The sequence below is a fragment of the Hylaeus volcanicus genome, chromosome 3 (genome assembly GCF_026283585.1).
Source record: "Hylaeus volcanicus isolate JK05 chromosome 3, UHH_iyHylVolc1.0_haploid, whole genome shotgun sequence".
Classification (NCBI taxonomy): domain Eukaryota; kingdom Metazoa; phylum Arthropoda; class Insecta; order Hymenoptera; family Colletidae; genus Hylaeus; species Hylaeus volcanicus.
The window spans coordinates 14,529,849-14,545,828 of record NC_071978.1 but is presented as its reverse complement, the minus strand read 5'-3'; the positions used below and the strand labels follow the sequence as shown (position 1 = coordinate 14,545,828).

The window sequence follows — 15,980 nt, the reverse complement described above, 5'->3', positions numbered from 1 at the left end:
TGTAATATCTAATTCCTTTGAATCTATAAAATAATGCGTCGCTGAACTTTTAGATGCTAGAATTACCAAACATTTGACCATTTTCTACCAGTCACCTTTTGTATATTTTTCTGTTATTATTACACCACGACACACCACGTGGAGTACCATTTCAGATATTCCCAAAATGTTTGTACTCTTCAGAACTTTAATGATGCGTATCTGAAAGTACCTTTAAACGTTTTGAGAATTGTAAATGTTACAGTTCATTTCTTGAAATCTACAATATAACGTCTCGCTAAAATTTAAAATGCTGGAATTACCAAAAATTTGATCATTTTTTACGAACCTCTTTTCGTAAATCTTTTTCTTATTGCGACGCAGTGTAGCATCGAGCCAGCGACAATGCGGGAATTTGATTGTATCTCGATGAAACTTCTTCCTGCACGACGTCCGGCTGGTCATATCCGGATTTCAGTCCGGAAAAACTGGAACTCTCGTTGGTTTGCCAAGTGGGTTAGATTGGGTCGGGTGAGGTTAGGTAATTATATACCTTCGGTCAGTCGCGTGGGTACGACACTAAAATTACTCACGAATTTCCAACTAACGAGCACTACCTTTGGCGCCACGGAGGTATCTCGTTTATCTCCGACGACAGATTTTCCGAAACCGCGGCATCGTCGCGGGCCTTCCACTGCGACGCTCGGAATAAAGATATTTTTGCCTAACAGATCGCTTAGCAGCGGTGGCGCACCCAATAATTTTGCAGTTTCTCGATCCAACCGAAGGCACAATTCGATAAACCTCTGTAAAACCTACACTGCGTATCAAAAAAAACGAACACTTGGATTTTGGAGATTTCAATATCTTAACACTTTATTTACCGGGAGCCTATTTTTAGGCTTTTTAATTGCAGTATTTAGCTATTCGAATTTCTTTACTGTGTTGATGGTTGCCTACTTACAATGTTCAGTGTTTGGAAACAGACTTGGCTTTCAATATACCCAGTAACAGTATGGAGGAATTATTGTCAGCTTAGATTGGCATATGATACTGTAGAAAATTCTTTTTTGAATTAAAGTCTGTTTCTAAATAGCCCGGTAGATAAAGTGTTAATCCGTTAGGCACCAGAAGTATATTTGGCATGCCTGACAGTTTAATTTCATTCTATATACGGATATATCAGTCAATATCGTGTATAGTAGAAACTGTGTATTCCGTGCTTCGTTTTTTTACAACAAGCGAACACATTTAAAATTCGTCTGTAAGTTGAACGGTACCGGAACGGAAATTTGGCAGTTAATGGGTTAAGACAATTGGTCTTATGATTAGTGTAAACAACGAAAAACTATTGGGTCCTCCTAAAAGTTCGTGCCACTTCTACTTCTGCTACTCGAATTACTATGCGAAACATACTCTTAAGTGTTATAAAACAGTCACTCTCATTTTACAATATTTTCTCACCTCTCTGATATACAGTGGGTGTAGAAAGTATTCGTACACCGATCAATTTCCAAAAAAACTATATGAAATTGTAATTTATTAACTTTTTTTTTATAAATAATGATATTCTACATATTCTTGGAAATCTCTAGAATAGATACAGTACGAAAGGATTAGGTATTTTGTATAAGTGAGAAATCAACAAGAAAAAACAATAAATCGATAGAAATATAGAAGGAATAAGTATTCGTAAAAGTGTTAAATTTTTAAAACGTCATTTAAAAGAAAAACGAAATTTACATTAATTTATAAATAATTAATACTTCATGGGATGTCCTTTTGATTTTACAATTACTGCAACTCTTCTAGGCATTAAATGAACTGTCATAAATGTCGATGTTATTCGGAGTGGGATCTTCTTTCATTCCGTTATTAGAGCATTTTTTAAGTCTTTTTTACTGGAAATTTAATGTTTTCTAATTTTCACGAAGCAATAAATTGATGTGCTTATGTTAGAAATTCTACTGTAAATTGTTTGTCATAAGAACCGTGCGAATACTTATTGCTTCTATATTTCTACCGATTTTTCGTATTTTATCGTTAATTTCGCAAATTATATAAACTAGTAATTGTTGTTTGAACTCTATTCTAGAGATTTCCGAGAATATGTAGAATATCATTGATTATAAAAAAAGGAGTTAATAAACTACAATTTAACACAAAAGTTTTTTGGGAAATTGATCGATGTACGAATACATTCTACACTCACTGTAGTCATTATACCGTCACTATAAAATTTCTGTAGTTCTTTTAATTAAATATTGACACAGTCTTCAGCACGAACTTATGGGACGACCTAATACTTTCAAAAATTTTATAAAAACGTGAACTCACCTTGGGTACATGGTCATGGACTGAATAGAGATTTTGTAACATATCTGAATAGAAGTCGTTCTAACCACAATTTAAATACCTCTTTGACCAGAGTGAAATTCATCTCATACGGCGCTTGCGATTATGGAGCAGCATCGCAAGACTTAACCCTTTGAATCGCATTACATTAAGTGGTCCAACTTTGGAAAGGTGTCTTTTTTAGTATTACTAGACTTGGTTATACATTCTTTTAGCTTCCTTGAAGCGTTGACACCACTGCAAACGTAAAGCATCTTTCAAAAGAGGATTCAGAATTTTGTTTTTTAATATATTTAATATATCCTATGATGTATTGTATACATTGCAATGTATATGCTCAGTTGATATATTTTAAATAAAGTACACATGATTGTAATTCAACATAATTACATAAAAGTGTCCAGTACGCCACATTGACAGGCATATTGCATTATTAAAACAAAACCCTGAAGCCTCTTTTAGAAAACACTTTACTTACTGTTATTGTATCCACGTGACGATACAACAGAGAAAAATATACGAAAGGTGACTGGTAGAAAATGGTCAAATTTTTGATAATTCCAGCATATAAAATTTTAGCGAGACGTTATATTGTAGATTTCAAGAAATGAGCTGTAACATTTACAATTTTCAAAAGGTTTAAAGGTACTTTCAGATACGTACCACTAAAGTTCTAAAAAGTACAAATGTTTTAGGAATATTTGAAATGGTTCTCCACGTGGCGATATAATAACAGAAAAATATACGAAAGGTGACTGGTAGAAAATGGTCAAATTTTTGGTAATTCCAGCATCTAAAAGTTCAGCGACTTCATACTCTTTCTACGTAACGTTTGCTTATAAATTTTTTTCTAAATCTCTCTATATATATACTATATTTTGGCTTGCTTTCTCGTACAATTTTAATAAGAAAACTTCAAGGAAACATGCATTTTCTAAAAATTTGCTCTACCATAAAATTATTCTATATAATCACTAACAAAATTTGCTAGACTTGCGATGTCTCCTCATATGGGACATCCGAGTGCAAAGGGTTAAATCATATTGTTTGGCAGTGTTCAGAGTTTCACGTAGAGCGTGAAACATTTGTCGAATTGCTTCTCAGATCTAATTATCGTTAACCAAATTGTATTCATTCATTTTTGAGTCGTCCCGACATTAAAGGGTCAAAAATGATCTATAATTTCTTAAAAATATGTAATATAAGAATTGTGTGAAAACATGTAATTGTACAACATTTAACTAATGTCATTCTTGTAATTATTATATGCTGTATAAGCCATGTGTGGTTTAAAGCAATAAACTAACTAAACAAAAGAAATGGAGCTGAAACTGTAAACTACGTTTTGCTATGCAGCTATTGTAATAATAGAGATAGTGGGTTGATACGTGGAATGAAGGTTTCTTTTTGAGTTATCCAACGATTAATATGTATCAAGTTTACTTGGTTTAGAGCCATTATTACCCTGCTCATTCGATTTATTTATTTATTTATTTAACCAAACTACTTGTAAGTTTTTGTTTTGTTTCTGTTAAAAGTAATCAAAATCATCGAGTTTTATCAAATGTTTGTTTGCCATGAAATTGTTTTATTCGCAAGTAAAATTACTAAGTCTGTAAAGTATTCATTAAAACAAAAATAATTTATTATTGACAGTATTAAAAAATTAAAGAAAGGTCTACACGAGTTAGGTTTACAAATTAAAAGATAGGAATTTATTTAAATTAAATATAATTTTTATAAACTACTTGTAAAATGTAGCAGAAAAATACTAATTTGATCCCACTTTAGAGAGTCTATCATACGATCATTTTTTAAGAAGGTTCTCGGGAAGGTGGTGTTTAAGAAACACTGCTCTAAAATACATACTTTTCTCTATTGATCTATCGCATCGAAAAATTCTGTAGTCCACAAGTCCAAGTTCATTAATCGCTATCATTGCTATCGTATTATGACATCATATGTCATCAATGAGGAGACAAAGTAGCTCGTATCTAAGTCGATCAATTATCCAGGAAGCCTTACGGATATTTTGATAAAAAATTATTCGAATGAATGAAATATTCAATTTCGTTATTGATATTTCAATTTTCATTACGAATCGTTGGTGACTAAAAAGTTCTTTATAGTTTAATATTATTGTAATTAACTATTAACTTGGTATTTATATACTGGTGTTTATTTAAAGCTGTTAAGACTTGTTAATTAACAAAAATAATGTTATCCCATATTATTGTATAATTTTGTCTCTTGAGACAGAATTTGAAATTAAACAGTTCCATATAATCTTTAACATTTATATTTGTGCAACACGTCTCTTATGAAATTAACCGTCGTTGCTCTCGCGTTATTATCAATGCTTGATTATACCATTCTCTAGATTCTAGATGAACAAACAGAATAAGTATTTATTATTTCTACTTCTCTCTGTATCAATTAATTCGTGGATATATAAGTAACGAAGAGATGATTTCTATTTCCTTTTTTAATACCTTAAAATATTGTGGAAAATTGCATTTTAAAAAACATTCTTTTAAATTAACATATTTTTGAGAAATAAAGATAATGTCATGGTCCTTTTTACATTCAATTGTAAAATGTATGATATGTATCCAAAAAAGAAGTAGAATACTTTCGATAAATTAAACTTTGTAGTCCATAACGACCCATTTTTTTTTGGTAAGAATTTTCACTGTTGCTAAACAATTTCATATTTTTGAAGAATCAAAAATAGTTATTTTTAATAACATACAAAATGTTAATGTTTTTAAATAAAATAACAAATGGAAAGCTTAGAATATGTTTCTCTGATATAAATAAAGCTGTAACATTCTCACTATACTTTTTTATTGTATTCATCTTGATCTATTTGTTCTTGTACTAGACACGGTGCAATTCTTTTCTTTTTCTTTGGATAGTATTCCGAAAAAAATGTTTAGAATCAAAAAATCTTTTTTCATTTCTTTACAAAAACATTCAGCAATATTTTAAACGAGAACCAAAAGATAAAAATATTACTTCAAGATTTCTGTTAAGAATCTTTCTTCAGAGACTTTTTGTAGTTTCATCTCAGATATTGACGAAATTTGGATATTTTGTAGTCTTTAATGTAGTGTGTTTTATGTGTTTTACAACGGTTAAAGATTTAAAAATTTTGAAAATTGTCAGTTTTACACAAAACTTTAACAGTTGTAAAGCCAACAATTTTCATATACAAGACTTCAACCGTTGCAGAACACACAAAACACATTAAAGACTACACATATCAAAATTTCGTCAAAATTTGAGATGCTACTCCAAAAAGTGTCCGACTTCACATAGAACCTTTTCACATCATTCAATATTCCTTTGTGCTGAAACACAAAGCAACGCGCGAAAACTATTCAGTAGTCATAATTAGACTGCGGATTTTTATTCAAAATAAAATCTTCGCGAACTTGTCTACAAAAATTGAACCTAAATAGGAATTTATTTTATTCTGCAAATATTATAACATGAACTTTACTTTCAATCTTTTTTATATTCTTGCATATTGTTTGCATTTTGTAGGTTCTTGCAAATTCAAATTTCCTGTAAATGCATAAAGATTCGCAGTCTAGTCGTAACTTATATTTATATTATTCCTTTGCGATCGTATTAAATTTAGGCATGGGTGTCTTACTGGTCGGAATTAATTTCCAAAGGACAGGCAGTGATACATAATATGCGAGATTGTGGACGATAAACAATATTCATTAATTCTTTTATGAACTGTATCTAGTACACTGTGTCTAGTACAAGAACAAATAGATCAAGATGAATACAATAAAAAAGTACAAGGTGAATGTTTCAGTTTTATTTATGTCAGGAAGACATATTATAAGCTTTCCATTTGTTATTTTATTAAAAAACATTAACATTTTGTATGTTATTAAAAATAAGTATTTTTGATTCTTCAATATATCTTTACACAATAATGTGTTGTAATGTTATGTTTTTATGTAAAAATTACATTTTATAATTCTCCATCATGTGGTATCTTTCGGTAACTTTCTTTTGGCCATTCTGGAGTATTATTTTTTAAATATCTTAAGAATATATAGGAGGCACAATCGGAAACAAATGTACATGAAATTTTAATTCATCGAATATCTCTGTAATTACGACATTTAAATGAACATATTTATAGTTATAAGCTTATTTGTAATGTCAAGTTCCTAATTTAACACGAATTTTTTTGTTTCTATTTAATTCTCCAATGAAATTCTTAATATTTTTAATCATTAATAAAAAAAAACTTTTGGTATTGAGAACGCCTTGAATTCAACTTTAAATAATAAAAATACAGAGAAAGTATTGAATGATATATGGATGAATACAGTATAAGATTACTAGTCTGGTTCTTTTCTCTGACGCTAAGAACAGACATACGACCGAAATGGTTTTAATATTGTTATTTATAATACTGTTTTCACCTTCTGAATCTGATATATCCTTGGTCTATACACTGTTTTCACTATAAATTTCTTCTTTATCAAACACAACTATTTTGTCCACTTATTAAAACGACCCTGCATTTCTGAGGTTACAGAATTCTTAACATAATTTGGTAGAAATATTTCAAAGACCTTTAGTACCAAGGATAAAAAAAATCTCTATCTTCTCCACCCAAAATAGAAAAAGTATTTCCTTAACATGTTAAACATTCAATGTTCAGTATTTAGTGGGAAACTATGGCGAAGTTTCACGAAAGTAAACACAACTTCAACCTTTCTTAGGAAAGGTTCATCCTTAAACGATTAGTAGTATGGGTTTTTGCTCTGGTGACTAAGAGCAGACATACGACCGAAATGTTTATAATATTCAAACATATTTTGCACCAACAATTCATTTCATTAAAATAAACCCTTATATGTACAGGGTGTCTCATTATAATCTTTTTACGCGATTATCTCGCAAAATATTCATCATTCGGAAAAAATGTTTAAACGAAACATGCTCTATCTGAAGGGAGACATTCAATGGTGTACACTGTTTTTTTTCTAGGTGGAGGTGCCTCCGAGATTTGAAGGTCACCTTTGTTTTTTTAAATGGAAACGTAGTTTTTGTTCACGCTGGACACATAGCTTCTCTCAAGACGAATTCATTGACCTATATTATGTTGACCTTGAAATGTCATTCAAGATCATTTCCATGGCTTAAGCGTTCTTCTTCTGGTGGGCAGTGGAATGTCTTCTAAAAGGATTTACAACTCATTACGAAGAAAATTATTGTATTGTTCTCCAGTTAGTGTACCATTAAAAAAATATGGATCCACTAAATAGCCACCAATAATGCCACACCAAACATTTAGAGACCATTGACGCTGATGTTCAATTGCTCGATGCCAGTGAGGGTTTTCATCACACCAATAGTGGAAATTGTGACGATTCATTTCTCCCGTGTTTTTGAAAGTTGCTTCATTCGAAAATAGCACATAGGAGAAAAATAAAGGATCATGCATTATCCTACACTGAGACCATTGACAAAATCTCAATCTGACACCATAATCGGCATCACGTAATGCTTGATGTAAAAAAATGTGATACGGGTGAAAATGATGTCGTCGAAGGATTCTTGATACCGTAAATCGTGATACGCTGGACGTGCAGTGAAGAAGAAAACTTTAAGCCATAGAAATGACCTTGAATTACATTTCAAAGTCAACATAATATAGGTCAATGAATTCGTCCTGAGATAAGCTATATGTCTAGTGTGAAAAAAACCTACGTTTCCATTTAAAAAAACAAAGGTGACCTTCAAATCTCGGAGGCGCTTCCACCTAGAAAAAAACAGTGTATGCCATTGAATGTCCCCCTTCAGATAGAGCATGTTTCATTTAAACATTTTTTTCGAATGATGAATATTTTGCGAGATAATCGCGTGGAAAGATATAATGAGACACCCTGTATATACATAAGTACCGCTTCTATAAATCTCTTAAAAATGAAAATGTCGGTGTAACGCGACCAACGTACTAAGAGGATTAAAGAGTATTTTATCCATTCTGTAGATATGAACTACTGTAGATATTGTAATCGTACTCGTAACCAGCTCGTGTCTCCCGTAGCCGAGGCACTTTCGCGTGGAGTGCAGAGGAGACGCATGCACGCCGCTCTCCGTCGCTCCTTCTCTCGCTCTCTTTCCGACTCAACAAGTGGACCGATGTTTTCGGCACGTCGTACAGCCGTCGGATAGCCGAATATCCACCCACACTCGTAGCAGGGCTAGTCTCGTTGCTACACGAGAAGAGTGCAAGCAAAAACGCTGGCCCTTCGCGTTAGGGGTTGCTTCCTGTCAGCAAAGCGCGTGGGACGCGGCGAAGGGAACGGGGGCAAAGCCAAAACGCTGCTGGCCCGCCGACACGACGACTGCCAAGGGGAGAGGAGAGGGTTCGCGCTCTGTTCGGGTCCGAGAGAGAGAGGCCCGCTTCTAGCGATGGCTTCGAGACGCTTTCGTTCCACGAAACGGTTCAATTACTTTTGTTCTTTCATTAAAGGTCGATTCAGACTATACGACACGGACCGTCACGTTCCGGCAACGACACGACAAAACATTCAAACACGCGTTTTAATTGAACTATTCACACTTAACAGACACCGACCTGAACGTTCCGTCAACGAGAATAGTGTGAATAGTTCCATTAAAACGCGTGTTTTACTCGTTGCCGGAACGTGTCATATAGTCTGAATCGACCTTTAGGCCGATCGCACACGTGCGCAACTAACTGATCAGTTTCAAATCACTCTGAAACTAGTTGCATGCGACCGTGGATAAAACAAAGATAGAGGAGTAGGTAAAACAAAGAGTGCAAACGGTTTGCAACACTAATTTCAAATCGGTTGCGCCCGTGTGCGTTCGGCCTTAGTTGAAATGTATATTATGGTTGAAAACCATAACGATGCGATAATGAGATTGTATGACGTTGTGACGCTGTGACTATATGACAACGTGACAATGTGAGGATGTCAGATGTGACGAAGTAAATTTGTGACATCTTGAACATTGTGATATTGTGACGATATGACGACGATGTGGTTGAAAACCATTCTGGTTTCATTTTTCATTTTTAAATGTAATCAAACGGAAGTGAGCGAGTATAGATACATTTTGCGTTTGATTATATTATTCGCTGAGCTACGGGATTATGTTAGCGTTTGATTGCATTGGTTGCTGAGCTATAAAATCAGTTTTGAGTTAATAATAAATTAGTTTTGTCTTTCCTGTATTTTAGTAAGTCGGGTTTCAACCACTATCGTTCTAGCTATGATTGAGGACCTGTAAGTTTTTTTGTATACAACGGAATATCTCGTTATTTCAGTAGTTTCCAGGACTGAACCTTAGGACGTGTTGGCAAGGTTCGGTTTTGAATTAAACAAGAGTCTACTACTTATTTCGTTATCAAATAGAAAGAGAAATTAAATTGAAAAGTAAGAATAAATGTAAAATATTTGTCAGCATTCGTTGTTTCATTCTAAATACGATAATTCTTTTTAAGAAGTGATTCTTATTACCAAACAATACTGTGGACAATCCTTAAAAATGAACATACCTTAAAAATATATATATGTCGAATAGAGTCATCTCCTCCTTTTTGAAGTCGGTTAAATAAACTTTGCGACCTTTCCAGATCACATGAAAACCAGGGCTGAGCAAAATTGTTACGTAGAGAAGTATTAGGGGGACCAGAACGTAATGTCGTTTTTTTTACATTACATTCTATCAAATAAATTCATAACAAGTTTTAATTTTTAATCAATTATGTTCGCACTCTTTACCAACAACCTTTTGCTATCTAGTGTGCAAATTTTCAAACTCAGATCGATAAAAATCAATTGGTACACAATGACCTGATAAATGATAAACAAGTATTGACATCTGCAGAAACGACATTACTTTCTGGTCCCCCTAATATTTTGAACAACGAATACAACATAAACAACCTTTTTCAATTTGTACAGTTTTGTTTAAATGTCTGACTATGTAAGAAATACGGACTTTTCCTACCTTTTCTTTTGTTTGGTGTAAAGTATTGCCTTGTCTCGAATTCTTCAAAGTTTGTGCTTATCGAACTAGAAAATTCTTAATTTCATCGTAATTTTTCTGAAATTATGTTTTGTTTATTATATTACTGAACTGTATGTCTTTTTTTATTAGCATATAACCTGTCAGAGCATCTAAATATGAATAAAATGCTTGATGTCCCGTTATCAACTAATATTATAATATAAAATGAATAAATACAAATTAACCATTGAATTTAATAACTGTCACGAATAAAGTGACAACTATACGTTGATTTTATTCATTGTTTAATATTTGAATAAAATTGTACCTAAAAATTAAAACTTGAATTATGGAGGCGACTTTCTTGAATTCACGAAATTTTTCATTACACACATATTGAATACACATAATTTCACGAATTTATCAAACTCATTTTCAATATTTATTCAGAGTTACAATGGGATAATAAAATGCAGAAACTAATTTAGGAAACAAATTCTCTTTTATTTTATTTTCCTCTGATGAAATCGATGACTTTGAGACGATGCTAGTTCCGGAAGACTCCGCTAGACCGTGAACAACTCACAACGACCACATCAAAATTTAATTCTTCAATATAATGACTCCCACGAAGAAACAGCTATACCGGGTGATTCACGAGAAACAGAACTCCTAATTATTTCAGTTCGGTTTAAAGATAAAAAAAAACGTTGGAGGGAAAAGTTGTATAATAATGTCTAATTTTTCATCGTCATGAACCTAATGGTTTAAGAAATTAAATTTTTGTTGATCAGACGGAATAGAACCCATTCTTTAATTCAACGTCATTTAAAGGTCACAGTGTATCATACCGTTGTACTCGTCTTGACGTCAGCTACAATCTTATGACGTTGAACACATAGAGTGCAATCCAAAAATTACCGATAACCTTCAAAAAATCCTTGAAAACGACAAAATTCGGAAAGTTTGTTTATATCCTCATATTTTTCCCCTTAAACAATACAACTTTTTCCTCTAACATTTTCTTCTATCTTTAAGTTGAACTGAGATAATTAGGCGTTCTGTTTCTCGTGAATCACCCGGTATATTAATCTATTATTCAAATAAAATATTAGGTGGACTAGAAAGTAATGTCGTTTCTTCAATTTGAAATATTTGTTTATCACTCACTAGCTCATTGACTTTTATCGATCTGGCATTCAACATTTGTACACTAAATGGCAAAAGGCTGTTGATAACGAGGGCGATTACATAATTGATAAAAAAAAGGAATTTAATAATAATTTGTTTGAATTTAATGTAAAATAAACAACATTACTTTCCAGTCTACCTAATACTAGCTATCGTTTCCGAAAAGTAACTTGTTCGGAAATTGGGAAGAGGTTTGAACATTCCATCGCTAGCCGCGCGCCCGTCGCGAGGAGTGGGGGTATCGTGCGAAAGTGGTGGGGGTTGGCATCGTCGGAAGGGGAGGGGTGGGGCGACCGCCTCCCCTTGGGAAGCGTCAGTCTCGTCGCGTACCCTGAACAAGAAGGAGTTCTGTGTGGATACTCTCTGCCTCCGTTCCATGCTCATCGTTGCAAACCTTCCGAATCGATCTCGTCGTTCCCTTCCCACGTTCTCGTGTTTCTCCGACGAGTGAACAAGTTCTGGTGACCGGGTGGAGTGCATCGAGTGGCTCCCGTGGAACTATTGTGCAACGCGTGCGATATCGTGGACTTGAATATCTGCTCCCAGTTTCGCGAGCGTTTTTTTCGCATCGAGGCGTAGTTTCTTCGTGCATCGTGGTTCGCTCGATCCTCAGGTTCCGCGATCGGAAGCTAAACAGGTGTTCGAGACCTGATCGAAAAGCGACGCCGCACGGAGGATGGTGCGGGGACGCGCGAGTGAATCGTAGTGCGGCTACGCGATGCGTCCTCGTGGCACGCGGCGGCGTCGGTGACTCGAGCACTCTTCATTGCCCACGGATGGCCAAGTATCTCATCCAGATAAAAAGTATCGAACAAAAGATAGTGTTTCTACACGAATCGATCCTCTGATACGTTATTCGTCCATCAGAAATTATAATCGCATCATGATTCACGTGGAACGAGTAACTGTGAAATCGACTAGAAGTTGCTCGGAATAAAGTGTTTTTATTTATCTAGCATTCGATTGAATGGTTACTCGACTTGGTTGTTTTCGGAAACGTGCGTTGCTCTAGTCCGATGACTCTGGTCGCGTGATACTCCCGGTGCCCCAGAAAACTGGCCAGTGCGCGTGTTGACGGTCGAGGCCCTCTGTTCTTCTCGTTCGTTGATCCTCCTGGTTCCTGATATGCTCCGTGAAGTTGGTCGTACGTGACGCGAGGTGTTTTCTCTCTCTCTCTCTCTCTCTCTCTCTCTCTCTCTCTCTCTCTCTCTCGAGTGTATTATTCGCACAAAGCTTCTCCGCAGCCGATAGCGCGCGGTGGCTCCACGCGTGTGCAGATTATTGTCAGTTTCGACAGACGATGAGAGCGATAAGTCCGTATCGACTCGCGATCGTCAGCCAGATTTGATAGCGAAGGCGACATCATCGGGGTAGGCGACACGTTGCCGCAGCCGGGTACTCGTTGCCGCGAAATGCAGTCGAACACAATACTGCGCGACATCGCCACCACGGAGAAGCTGATGGGAAATAACAACAATCTGAACAACAACGGCTCTCCTGGCGCGGACATAATGTTCCAGATGGAGGATGACGGGCTCACGCAGCTGGGTAGCGTCTTTCAATCGGCCTATCAGTCGATCGTCGGCGGTAGCGCACAGGTAAGGCGAAAATCACATGATTCCACGTGATTCTTTATTATGAGCAAAGCTAAATATACTTTGACGAATCTCTGGCTCCCATTGCTGGATTATTCTTAACCAACGAGACCAAAGTTTCTTTGTTTAAATACCAACAATTTGAGTTCACGACTTATTTGAGAATTTGACAGAGTAGTATCCGTTAGATAAGGTGAACAGTAATTTTGTATATGATTGCACGTGATTCGTTATTAAGGAGGAAGCTAAATATACTTTGATTAATCTCCAACTGCTGGATTATTCTTAACCCAGGAGAAGAACATTTCTTCGTTTAAAAAGAGACTATTACACTTATTTACAAATTGAACGAAAAATGTCTGTTAGCACAGGCAAAACGAAAATCACGTGATACGCGTCTGTTAGGTTTGGTCTACAGCGCCAGTGGAGCAGTAGTTTCATAGATAATTGCACGTGATTCTGTATTACGAGGGTATACTAAGTATACTTTAATTAATCTCCGACTGCCATTGCTGGATTATTTTTAGCCAACGAGAGCAAAGATTCATCGTTTAAAAACAAACGATTAGAGTTTACGACCTACTTAAAAATTAGACTAAGAAATGCCTATTTGAGTGGGGAACGTTTCAACGCAAACAGATCGTTTATTTTTAACTCTTAACTGTCAGGCAAAAATTGTGTATACTTTCTCGGTTTTTTTTTCTATATTAAAGTATGTTTTTCTAATCATTTGTAGACTTGATATGTTAACAAAAATAATTGTTTTCTACATGAATATTAACCGTGTTATTGTATGTCATGAATATCAAAAAGATTGTTTATTGAATCAGAAAAAGTATTATGCAACAGTTGGTGTTAAACGATGAAACTTTCTTCTCTAAAAGAAAGTAAGTAGAAGTTGAAACTAACCTCACAAGTGAAGGATCAAATTGTTAGAAAACTCTGAAGAATAATTCGCATTTTTCTGCAAATTCGTGTATTTAACACTGAAACGTACCCAACGTGGTCAGATGACCACTTTCAAAATTCTTATTGTAAATTTACAAACAACACTCCCGCAAATGAATTTACTGTAACTAAACGAAATACTTTATACAGTCATATAATGAGAGACAGAGAATGAAAATCAGAGCCCTTTCCAATATTAAATTTCTTTTAATAAGTTAAGAATTTCGTCTCAAAACAAACTTATTTCACAAGGGGTCAAATAACCCCTTATGGTAAGAATCGGTAAAATATGTAGCTAGATAAATATAGATAGATAGATAATTTATTCCTTGTAATTTTTTGTATAAGGAAAAGCTTTGGTGCACACCACACCGTTTACAAATTATAAGAAATATTTAACTTATATAACATACCTCTGAAAAAAAACAACTAAAGTTAACTTTAAACCTATAAATCCTACAATTTAACACTCATTCTATGTGACCTCTCTTGAACTGGCATGACCAAATTAGCAGAATCATACCGCAGTGGGATATTTTGCACTTATTTTGTACTAATTTGTACCACAAACGATAATTTTGTACCTCGTACTATTTTCGAAAAAAGTCGGAGCGCTGCCAGGTTAATATTAAGCTAGTGGCCGAAAATGTTAAAATTAATATAAATGAATAAATCAAAGCGGGACATTACCTAGTATCTGTAGCTATTTAAGCATGTCTTGTGACATGTTTTTATATAATTAACAGCAAAAAAGATAAAACTCGTCTCAAGTTTTCGTTTCTTTAATTTATTTACTCGTACAAAGGAACCTTCACCGCTGCAACCTCCATTATTGCACGAGAGTCTTGTTCGTTGTACAGTGTATACAAATGACAAATTTGGACCTCTCTTATACTGGCAAGACTAAATCAGTAGAATCATATCGGACTTAGTGGAATGTTTATTTTGCACTTATTTGTACCACAAGCAGGACCAAACGTCAAAATTAATAAAATTGAAAAAATCAAAGCGGATACATTTAGTGCTGAATTTGTACTAATTTCTATCACCAAAAAAAATGTTGTACCTGTTACCGTTATCAAGAAAATCGCGGCGCTGCTAGCTTAACGTTAAACTGGCATCATCCCGATTTCTTTGATAACGATAACAGGTACAAAATTACTGTTTATGGTATAAATTAGTACAAAATATTTCACTAGGTCCGATATGATTCTGCTGATTTAGTCCTATCAGCTTAACACATAAAAATACGTCTTTAGTAGATATTTGCTAGGGAGCGGATACCGTATAAACACTATGTAACACTTTACCTTATTTCTTCCCAGAAGTTCTGTTTCTTGAGTTACTTGGTCTTCTGTCGAATTCCTAGTTCCACAGAGGCAATAGCATGTGCGCAACTAAGAAAGTACGGAGTGAAACATGTTTTAAACATTTTTCTTTGCTAGTATCATGATTGACTTACTTGCTTCCATCGCATGCGATGTTTATGTCAGTGTTTATAAATTGCGTTCTGAATGTTCCCATTCAAGTGCTGACAATTTCGTCAATTTCATTTTTTCAATTTCGTGTACAGAAATGAGCGGTGGACACGTGGAAAATCTTCTATAAATATCGAAAACCCAGTAGTAAGTCAATTATGATACTAGCAAACAAAAACATTTATATCTCAGAAACGGTTGACCTTTGGACCAATGTTTAGTAAAGGTTTTTTACTCGGTACAGTGTGCCCTATACACCATATAAATATTAAATGCTTTCTTTTTTTAACACCCCGTATATGTATACATTCAATTTAAGTCTACACTGTTAAATTTTCTTCTTTAAACGCCCCTTTATATGTAAAACAAGTTTCAATAACAAAAATTAATTATATCTGGAAATTATATG

At 34.5% G+C, this 15,980-nt stretch overlaps 1 protein-coding gene across 2 annotated transcripts in view; it reads left to right on the top strand.

Moving 5' to 3' along the window:
• LOC128873230 (protein daughterless) overlaps window positions 1-15,980 on the top strand; it is a 400,065-nt gene that overhangs the window by 135,751 nt on the left and 248,334 nt on the right. The window contains exon 1 of one of the 2 annotated variants that reach the window (XM_054116638.1): window positions 11,872-13,148. The exons of the other annotated variant lie outside the window; for it this stretch is intronic. Within the exon in view, the coding sequence (XP_053972613.1) occupies window positions 12,963-13,148 (186 nt within the window). The 5' untranslated portion in view covers window positions 11,872-12,962. Of the gene's footprint in view, window positions 1-11,871; window positions 13,149-15,980 lie in introns of those variants that run through there. 2 annotated transcript variants of the gene reach the window in all.